General features: G+C 40.2%; 1 protein-coding gene across 1 annotated transcript; it reads left to right on the forward strand.

Annotated features, from left to right (window-relative positions):
* The first annotated feature begins 956 nt into the window (after window positions 1-956).
* Window positions 957-1,934, forward strand: LOC127341079 (uncharacterized). The gene is made up of 2 exons (XM_051366853.2): window positions 957-1,265; window positions 1,356-1,934. Exons 1-2 carry the CDS (start codon window positions 968-970, stop codon window positions 1,487-1,489), a joined length of 432 nt encoding a protein of 143 aa, XP_051222813.1. The 5' UTR covers window positions 957-967; the 3' UTR covers window positions 1,490-1,934.
* Window positions 1,935-11,806: the final 9,872 nt, after the last annotated feature.

The raw sequence follows: 11,806 nt of genomic DNA on the forward strand, positions 1-11,806 counted from the left end.
TTCTTTTCCTAGGGTTCTTGAAATTCAATATGTATTACAGAAAAAAAAGATGATGGAAATTAAGGCCATACTATGGTCATACATCTGATGATGATGAGATATTATAAAACCCACTCGTCTCCTTGATAAAAGCTACCGGCAGAGACCAAAAGGGTACTAGCGGCGTGGGGACAAGTCAAGTCAAGCGTTTGCGCGTGAAAGATCAGAAAGTGACGTGAACCTCAGCATCCTAATTTCTTTCAACTCCGAGCTCAACAAACTAAATTATGGACACTTAATGAGGCGGGTTGCTAGCTTAATATATTGTGTTTTACCCTAAAAAAATTAAATTATGGACACTGCTAGCGTGCACTCGGGTGCTATTAGTCCATTCAAGTGCTCACCTCTAAAAAATAGAAAGTTCAGCACATGAAGGTTACACGTGCACTTAATATCGTGTATTTTTTTTTAAAAAAAAAATAAGTCAAAATTTTCAAACCATTTTTATGAAATGGCGATCCGTTTCCACCGTTAGGTCTCTTGCGGCGAGATCTTTGAAAGTAGACCCCATTGGTATATGTTTCGATAAAAAAATTGAGAAGCAACTTTGGAGCTATGTGGGCAGGTCCCCTATTCGCACTTTCAAGTTCCTTATCACCCGCATGTGGCAACGTTACCAGCGTATGAGTGGTTGCTTTGATCGTCCCCTCTCCCGAGCGGGGGCAGAGATGTTTCTGAAATCTATTATTTATGCCATACCTACTTATATGATGAGCTGTTTTCAATTGCCAGTTTCCACCCGTGAATCCATGCGGCGATCAATCGCAAATCAGTGGTGGGGAACAGAGAACGGCAAGAAGAAAATCCATTGGAGGTCTTGGGAACGGCTCTCAACCCCGAAGAGCTTGGGAAGTTTTGGTTTTCTCGACTTGGGTCTGTTTAACCAAGCCATGTTGGACCAACAAGTGGATACCGGATGACTGACAGGATGTGGGAGGCCACGACGAAACACGCCAGGCAATGCGAGGCCGGCGACAGGGTGTACGCGTACACCGCAGGGCAGACCGGCGGCGTCGGCGGCGCCACCGTGTACGTGAACTCCATCTGCCAGCTCGTCAAGATCGAGCTCGCCGGCGTCGAGTGCGTGCCGCAGCACCTCAACAGGGCGCAGAAGGCGTACGTGCACCAGCTGCTTCTTGAGGCGTTCGAGCAGCGCGCCAGCCTCCAGGAGGCCGACATGCTCCCCCACGCCAGCCACAGCAGCAACGACCTCCCACTCCTGCAGAGTAAGCATCCGACCAGATCACTCGCCCCAATTTCTATATGCTTCTGAAATGTTCTGAATTTCGATGGTTTATGTTCGAATTGTTCTTCAGACGCAGCACCGGCCGTCCCGCCGCCGCTCCCCGCGACTCCGCTCTGGTTCCAGGGCACCCCTGACATCGACTTCCAGATCATCGACGACCTCGCCAACCAAGGCAACTTCGCCTTCAAGATGTTCGACGAATGAAAGGGCTAAGAAAAATCGCCTTCAAGAAGTTTAAGCTGTACATTAACCAAGCTACTAGTATTACGTGGTATGTGTCTACACGAAGAACGTGTATGTGTGTTCAGGTCAGGTCAGTAACTTGAGCGGCCCTTCGCTGCATCGCCGAGCATGTTGCGCAGCTTCAAGCGCGCGCATCCGGCCGCGAGCAGCGCACAAGAGGCGTGCAACAAGGAATTCTTTGGTTTAATTCGTACACTTTGTTGTAATTTAGTCCCACTTCTGCTCAAGGTTTAGGTGATGCTGTCGCTTCGATTGTGATGTAATGTTGGGGGTGGCAACTTCACCTTTTCTAGCATGCATTTCCACAAGGTTTTTTTTTTCTTGGGTCTTGTAACAAAATCCAAGTGTCAATAAATCGGGAAACTTGCCTTTTTTTGTACAGATTAACGACATGGATCTTTGTTTTCCTAGGGTTCTTGAAATTCAATATGTATTACAGAAAAAAAAGATGATGGAAATTAAGGCCATACTATGGTCATACATCTGATGATGATGATGAGATATTATAAAACCCAGTCGTCTCCTTGATAAAATCTCCCGGCAGAGACAAAAGGGTACTAGCAGCGTGGGCATAAGTCAAGTCAAGCGTTTGCGCGTGAAAGATCAGAAAGTGACGTGAACCTCCGCATCCTAATTTGTTTCAACTCCGAGCTCAACAAACTAAATTATGGACACTGCTAGCGTGCACTCGGGTGCTATTAGTCCATTCAAGCACCAAGAGTGGATTTTGTACACCCAAGCATTGATGTAGATGTTTCCGTTAACGTTCATTGTGCTTTGAGATTCGGATAAAAAGAGGAGCTTTTATACACTCACGCATATGTGTGAGGGTTTCCGTCACCATTTATTTCTCGAGACTCGTGCCCATCATGGTAGATGGAAAGATTTCTTTCTCTCTCCTCTTTTTATCCGAATCTCAAAGTACAATGAACGTTGATGGAAACACCTACACCCATGGTTGGGTGTACAAAATCCACTCTCATTCAAGCACCCATCTCTAAAAAATAGAAAGTTCAGCACATGAAGGCTACACGTGCATTTAATATCATGCATTTTTTTAAGAAAAGAGGTCATAATTTTAAAACCATTTTTTGAAATGGCGATCTGTTTCCACCGTTAGGCCTCTAGCGACGAGATCTTCCAAAGTAGATCCCATTGGCATATTTTTCGATAAAAAAATCGAGAAGCAACTTTGAAGCTATGGAAAAGCAACTATAGTGTTATAGTAAACCAACTCCGTACAAATAGCCGCACACCACGCTGGAGTTGAGCCGTGCATGTGTTCTCCCTCGTCTCCGACGCCGCCACCAGCCTCCAGCTCCGTCACCTCTCACCGACTGCAGCGTCTCCCATAGCCCCATCCGACATTGTGATCATCTTGTTTGTTCAAGGTAGCATATTTGATATTCAAACATTATGTCATATTGCTTTCTTTTTGCTAATGGGCGATTTATTACTTAAAAGTTTTAAGTATCACATTCGACTTCTGCATAACTGAGATGCACACAGCCGTACACAAACCGAAGTTCCAGAATTACATAGTGTAAAAGATAAAAGCAGGCCATACTATGTTGATTCTTAATTCAAGATTGCTTGGAGTTTTCCCTTTCTTGAGCAGTATAAGAGAGATGTGTTGCATCATCTCTATGTTAGGACGTAATACTCATATGAATGCTTATAAAACACATATTGAATTTTCACCAATATTATGCCATTGATGAATTGTTAGTGTCCACTACAACTTAAAAAGAGAGTAGACAAGCGAACCCATGAAATCCGGTCCATTTTAAATTACTAGAAACACCTTTCCAATACCTTTACCTTGCTTTATATTTCTTTAATCCAAAAATACCAAAAATACATACATACACACATAACCCAAATACCCTTAGCCTTTACTTGTTTTTTATTTAGTTTACATGTATTTCCTATTACTAATACGAAAGCTTGTGCTTGATAACCACGCGGTGGATTTGGGGATACAGGTAAGAATTTTATTTTGCAGGTTGCTACAAGGGGAGAAGGAAGAATTCAGCTTGTAAGTCAATTCCCCGAAAGTTCGATATAAACACTCGAGTCACCCTTGTGGGGAAAATATGCTTCTACAATATTGTGCACTTGAAATTTCAACAAATTGATACACAAAGATTGTTTCATCAAGAACAATTTTCTGGCGTTGTTGCCGAGGAATTCCAAGAAGCTACATCACTTTGGCTGTAGTGTGGTTAATCCCCACTGCAACTGCTAGAACATCTTCTAGCGCCAAAGTTGCAAGAGGGACATCACATCAACATCTTCACCAACCCTGTGCTTACACCTAAGCTTGGGGAGGTCGCACCACTGTGAGCTTTTATTTCTCCTTTTGATTTTCAAAGTAATTTTCTTCATCTTGTTTTTAGTATTTTTAGTTTTCTTTAAAACACAAAAACCATAAGAATGAAAAATACCATAGAAAATGCTCATATGTCCATTATTGGAGACTTATGGAGTGAACGCAGAAATTCAAAAGAAGGGAAACATTTGGATGAGTTATTTAAATCTCAGAAACATATTGACAAAGAGTTGCTTGCATATTATGAAAGGACTTGTTACTTTTGCTGCTGTGAACACTTTGACTTCCAATGTAGATCCCATAAAGAACATACAATTTCATCCTATCATGCTTATAGTTATGTTCATTTAGAGATCAAACAAGTAGAGCAATTTGTGATCTTTATGGCAGCCTATGAATTTAAAACCTTCATTGATGATATCTATAAAGCTACTGGTGTGACTAACAAACATGATAGTGATGTCACTCTTATCCTTGATTTTTGTATGGAAAATTTTTCTGATAATATATATGTTGTTGACTATAATGAGAGGAACACAACAACACAAGAAAACACTAGCCTATTACATAAAGAAGAAAATGAAAAAGCCATAGTTCCATCTAATTAAGCTTGGGGAAGAGTGGGATTTCCACTTTTACCACCAACATATGATGATAACTACAAAACTGAAATGTTGGCCCATCTTTGCTTGATAACCCGTCATGCTTAGAAAATACTATGTTATGTGAGGATGAAAATGATAAACTTGCTATTTGTGATGATGCTCTCATCGATGAGAGTCCCATATCATTCTTAAAATCTCTTATTTACACAATGGAAGAGAATACAATTATCTACTCAATATAAATCATGACAAACAGAAGTAATGAACCTAGCTCAGTTAGTTGGGGAAGTAGATGTACATGTCCAACAATTGGGTATAAATCCTCATACGAAAGTGAAATTTTCCTCCAATTGAAATAAATTTTGGCAAACATTATTACGTGCTTAGATCCCGATGAAATAGTCTTCTTAAATCCCAGACAATCCCGATAATGTGGATTAACGTGACGTATCTATTTTATACCCATATATGTTCCTTTAGTATGCAATAGATTTCATATGTATATGTGTCTACATGCCTAAATTATTTTTTAAACCGTTTAAGACTAATAGCTATGGTTTTCACCAATTTTCATTATTGGGTCTATGTGAACCTAGGTTCCAAAAATGCATGTAGAACTTAACTATAGTTGTTGACTATATAGGTCTAGAACATAAGCCCTGTGAGCGCTGATACTGTGGCAACATTTGACCAAGGTAAATACATATCAAAATAGTGCAACAAGAATCTCGAAGAGGTACCTCCAAGAATAAAAGCTACAAACAATACCAAATATCATCCTAGAATCCATGTCAAGTTAACATTGACAACAGACAAGGACCACAAAAGATGTTAACACCAACTCATGTAGTTCTTGGTCTCGAGTTTTTTTTTTTTTGATAATGGACGCTTTATTACTCATAGAAAGCAATTACACCCGATTTCTGCATAGCTAAGATGCACACAGCCGTTCAAAGAGTCTCAGTATTCTGGAGAGCTAAAAAAGGCGAATTACATATCAGATATTAGGAAATGTAAAACGCCTAAGGTGAAGGCGGAGGCCCAGTCTGTAGATTATGCTGCCACCCATGTAGGGAAAAAGTTTTCCTCGCCGTGTCCTCCAACCGTGTACAGACCTCCGTAAACAGGTCGCAGTTCTCCACCTTCTGCAGCGCAGACCAAGAACGAAGAGTAGCGGTACATCTGTAGATAGCCTGCAAGAGAGAATAATTCTTATCATTAAAAACTTTGTCATTTCTACACAGCCATAGCGACCATATAATGGCAAGCGCCCCCACCCTAATAAACATTCCAAATCTGTGATCGATCCCATGGAGTCAATTACCGAAGATGTTGGTCACACTAGTCGAGGGATACAGATCAGAAACTACTTGAATGCATGACCATATAGATCTGGCAAAGCGACATTGGAAGAACAAGTGTTTAATCGTCTCATCGTGTTGACAAAAAAACACACCGCACGCCAATTGCGTTTCACAAGATTATTTTGGTTACGATTACTCCTCGACGCAAATACCAGCCAAAATTTTTAAGTTTGAGCGGTATCTTCATCTTCCAAATCTTCTTGTTTTTATCGACTGATATTATCGGTTGGATAATGGCATTGTATAATGAACTAGTGCACGTTAAGTGACCTTTCCTGATTGCCAAGAACCATAGCTTATGTATAAAGTACTATCTAAGTATCGTTAGAAGGGAGACCAACGGACCACTTTGACTATTGACATTCTGTTTTGAATACAGATATGCAGATTGATCAAGGTACCAGTTAACGTTTCTTTCATAAATTATTCTTAGATTTATGAGATATTCTGCAAACCATAGCTTTGTTGACTGTTGTGCATCCATTTAACGTTATGATTTGTCCTTAGGAGTTCACGAGTACCACTTCGTGACAGCTTTTTTGGAAGAACTGATGCAGCTGGTAGCTGGATATTTCGGTGAAGCTTCTCAGACCAAAGACAAACAGTACCACGGCTGATACCGACGCATACTTGATACGGTGATTGGTAACATCAATCATAATGTTGCCCTATGCATAAATTCCAAACTTGAGCCACCTCAGTCCCACACAAGCTAGTACCGACACCACCCGGCTGCAAGACAATGCCGTGAGAACCACATTAGCAAACCAAACCAACCGTACCTGTGAGTGACTGTAAATATGAGTCAGCACCATCTGTTTTGTATTATAAGAGCTGAGTTTTTCTCGAGACAACCTAATTAAGAACATGTACTTAGTGCTAGTAGTATGCTAGTAGCATTTGTCAGGCAGGTTCCTTCCAATTTGCATCCAAGGAGCCACGGCGGCCAGCAAGTATGTACTTACACCTGTACCATCGAGACATTGTATTGACAACAACAGATAAGATATAAAAGTAGGATGGTTTGACTTGTGCGTCCAAAGGTACGTGGAATTACGAATTTTTTGTCACGATCATAGTAGGATCGATGGCGATATGTGTGTATAACGAACCGCCACCACAAGTTGATCGAAGAGCAAAGGACGGTGCTCTCCAGCCATGTATGTATCGTGCGTGCTGTGCAAGGAACATATCCGTCCTTTGCTCGTCGATCAACTTGCCTCCTAGTCGTAGTTATTATCTATTTTTTAGGGTTTTTCAATAGTACATAGTGGCACTTAATTATGATTTTAAAATATAATCACTTTTCATTTATCTGTTTTATAATTTTAGATACATATGATTTTTAATTTTGTAAGTTTCATGATTTTTCTCATTTATAAATTTTTTATATTTCATTTTCTCCATGATCAGGAAAACAAACTCCTCCTGAACCATGTAGTTCAATAGGCTGATGCAGATTCCGGGGACAGACCAGGAAGTAACATTATTTGAGGAGGGGCAATCAAAGAAAATTGGTGCAGAATTTATTTAAGGTGGGCATGAACACTAAAGCACACAATTATAAGGAGGTTTTAGCATAGAGGAGCACGAGCCTAACATAAAAAAAAACTCCATGTTAGGGTGCGACGGTTCCCCTCTCTGCCCTCATGACATTCTATCCTTGTGATAGCATCCCATGGATATTTGAATGAACTTGATCCTCGATAAAGTAGTGATGAAAACAAGATCTATTTTTCTGAGACCAATAGTGCTCTATTGCAAGCCCATACTTTTTGTGTTCCATATCTTGGTGTTCTTATTGATTTATTTTGGTTAGCATGTGATCGCGAAAGAAATGTTTCAGCTATGTTGTAAACACACAGAAAAATTATGTTTTTTTCGACTGACGTCTAGTGAGTTGTAAACTTTTATTGAGACAATCCATAGTGCATATTGCGATGAAACTTCTCTTAGAAAAAATGACATATATACAGTCATAATGTTGAAATAAGTCCCATTCGATAGCATTTGTTTTCTGTTAAGAGTCCAATTTTTCTTCAGAAAACCCAATCAAGAACATATGTGCTCCTTTAATTCATAACATAGGAATAGGAAAATCATATGATTAAAATGTCATACCTACTTGAATCCTACGAAAAGATGAAGTGTGTTTGATTGTAGCAAAGGATTATTCCATGAGGTATGATATAATGTTTTTTATCTACAGGATTTACACTATAAGATTCTTATAGGACTAGTTTCTATAGGATATGTTCTTATAAATCAAACTGATTATGTAGAATTATTTACATTGGATTTAATTCCTACATAATTCCTATACAACCTTTATGAATCAAAGGAGGCCTATGTCGACAGGGCCGGCTCTAGGGGAGGCGGGAGGGGCGGCCGCCCCGGGCCCGACGAACCAAGGGGCCCTCAGATCCCATCTACTTCAGGCATATGCAGCGGCGAATTTGGCGGCGGCGCCATTAGATCGAGCTCGTTCGGGAGTTCTATTCAGCTTCAGCTATATGAAGAAGACGAAGATATGCCGCGAGTGTCCGACTGGACCAGAAGTTGGGCTTTTCTTCTTCTGCTAACTTTGGGCCTTTTTATTGGTTTGCTTGGGCTTTTCTTTTTTCCTTTATTAGCTCTAAAAGGGGATCAAATAGGCCACGTTGATTAGAAAATTGTCCAGAGCAGAATGTCGATCCAACAATGCAACAAGCAATCGACTCGGTTATTTTTCGTTGCTAAAAAAACCACTTATTTTTCTTTTCATTACACGTTTTCTTTAGATCATGGCACAATGTAACTTCAAGTCATATCAAGGTACTAGTCTAATTTTTCATTGGATGTCTCGACGATCAACCATTTCTCGATAGGAGATCGAGACTAACCATCGTCGGCCAGGTCGAATGTAGGCCGCATTGTGCCCACAACCTCTTTGACGACATGGTTCTGGGAACCATCGATGTGATAATCAAAAAATATTTACTGATATACCACCATTCGAGACGATGAGTAATGTCAAAAAAATTGCAAATCAATATGTATATATCAATATTACTTTAGCGAACTTCATATGTACGTACACATATAAATTATAGTAATTATTTTGGTCACCATAGGGCCCAGATTTTGGTTCCGCCCCGGGCCTTCAAAATCTCAGGACCGGCCCTGTATGTCGATGATACTGGTAGAATTTATCAGGTTTGTTCGTTCCAATTGCATAGCAGACGCCAGGGCGGACCTACAAGTAACGCAAGTATACGTGTACGATTGTACCCAGCGCACTCGCAAGGAAAGTGAAGTTAATGATCGATAGCGTCCAAAACGTAGCAGGGGACTCTTTGGACTTCTATATTTTCTTGAAATGGGATTGTTTGGGCTTGTGCAATCAAAAGGTGCGTGGCACTTTATCTTTTGTCACGACAAGGTAAGTAGGATCGACGTCGATATAACTGCTTCGTAATCAAAATCAACTGTTCACGCCAATTTTACTTTGTAGTTTCATTTGTAACATCTAGAAATGATTTTCAAGCTTGAAAATTCACTTTCCTTCTTGAATTAGGAATTTTCATACTCCCTTGTCATCCATGAATAAGTTACGTTAAGCTTTTATGTAAGTTAAGATTACGGGAACCACTAGGGATCGACGTCCGATACCTGTCTTCCCATCGGACCAACGTCTGGTGGCGCTATTAGAAGGAGGATGGATGTTAGATTTTACTACAAACAAGGCCCGCGCGACACATTGCATGATACGAGGACTCATATTGAATGCTTCCATAATAATGGCTCCTATCATGCTAATTAATTACTCCCAATTTAATCTCTATTTTTATTTATTTTTGGACACTAATTCCGTATCCGAAGGAGAATAATTACTTTATCCTCGTATGTTTCCACGCCATGTAGTATGGTTCATCACTACAGGGAAAATACAAGGTGGATGTCGACACAATACCCTATCGGTACAGACCTATTTACCATCGGCACAAACTTTGGCATAGAACTAACGGCCGGTTGACAATTCTGGCTTGGATTTTTTCAAAACTTTTTTTTCCATATTTTTTCTCTCACATGGATCATTTCTAATCTTAACTTAATCTCAGGTCACATTACACTCATGGTCAAACTTCCTGGTTAGTCACCCATGCTCAAATTACTCCAATCCCAGCAAGCTTAATTTCACTGTTTCTTTTGGGTGTGCTTCCTACAGAGGAGCTATTTTTTATTGACAATAACACCGTATCAATCCTATTAAACCTTGTTCCATGACATCACACTTATTTATTTTTTGAATTTCGGACAATTATCTAAGTAAACAACAATGAATAAGATAAGTGATAATAAACCTTAAAAAATAAAATAAATTTATTTTTAATTATTTTTTTGCTCAAAAACTAAAAGCTGAAAAGGTCATGTTTATGTTTTGAATTTGAGCAATCAAAATATTGTCTAATAGTTTTGCATAGATTCATTTTCATCGGAGGTCATATGCAACCAGAAAACCCGTTTTATCGATACATGACACAATTTTGCAAAAAAAAGTCAAATTCATTTTTTTTAGTTTTTCTTAAAACTAGATGACATAACACATCAACTTCTCGAACGATTATTTTTGAATTTTCTATCATTTATTTTATTTTTTTCAAAACTAAAAAGGCGATATCGATCCAAGGAGGGAGAGGGGTTGCGTGAAGCAAAAAGAAAAAAGCTTGTGCCAACGGCTTTGCCATCGGCTTAGGGCATAGTCCTAACGCCTTTTATCTCTCTATTAAAGGGATCCTCCTGTGCTGACAAGATTTGTTGTGCCAACAATCACTTTCGGCACACGAAGAAGCTATGCCGACGGTGGCCGTAGGCACTGTTGTGAAATGTATATGTGGATTGCCTAACCCTTTCCATCAGTTCAGACTTTTGGTTCAAGTGGCTAGTTCATGAAGCTTAACATGGTATCAGAGCCCCAGGTCTCAAGTTCAAATCCTGGCTTTCACATGGTTTTCGCAATTAAGCCTAAAAATTGCTGTTGCCCCCCTCTTTAGCCACCGCTGATGCCCTGTTTCGGTGTGCTCTTCTTCTTTCACGTGTTGACTTTCTCTTCTCCCGTCACACGCGAGTGGGGATGTTGTGAAATGTATATGTGGATTGCCTAACCCTTTCCATCAGTTCGGACTTTTGGTTCAAGTGGCTAGTGCATGAAGCTTAACAGGCACAAGGAAGACTGAGCCGATAGCGCCGTTGGTGGAAAACAAACATAAATAATTAGTCATCATGGGATTACAATCCAATAGATAATTATCTTCAGGACTCATACATTTTCCAAATAGAAAAATCAAAACAAATCATGGTTCTTCATCTTACAGCATGATACCGAGACAAGAGTCTGATCATCATCATCATCATCATCATCATCATCATCATCATCACCATCACCTCCGTCTTCATTCTGATATTCGTGCATGGTCTCAGGTCACATCGCCCATCTTAGTCGCGATGTATAGCTAGTACGGTCACGTACCTGGATGAACGGAAAGATCGGTGCATGTCTGAATCGACCATTGGCTATAGCCTGTTGGTCGTCCAAAAATTATTGACTGCGATGCTCGACCGACCAGACCAGTTACACTCACACTTGACCAAAAATAGCGTATCTATGCGCATAACCATCTCAATATCACACACGAGCAGAATCAAGGTAGCGCGTATCTACAAAGCGCGTGCGCGCATGTACGGTAGGACCCGCGGATGGATCCAACTGTGTACTCGATGCCCCAAAGTCGTTTTTCAGCGCCTTGTCATGAACAAGACCAAGAAGACCTGACAAGGCATGCAATTAACGAATCTACTCCGCCATACAGCACCATGCGTTATCGCTATGATCACAACATGTACACTAGTGACTCTTCAGGGATTCGATTCATTTCAAACTATAATTTTAGTCGGGCAGCTGGAAATACCATTACCTACCTATGCTGATACTAACAAG

This window comes from Lolium perenne, chromosome 3 (genome assembly GCF_019359855.2).
Source record: "Lolium perenne isolate Kyuss_39 chromosome 3, Kyuss_2.0, whole genome shotgun sequence".
In the NCBI taxonomy this organism is placed as follows: Eukaryota; Viridiplantae; Streptophyta; class Magnoliopsida; order Poales; family Poaceae; genus Lolium; species Lolium perenne.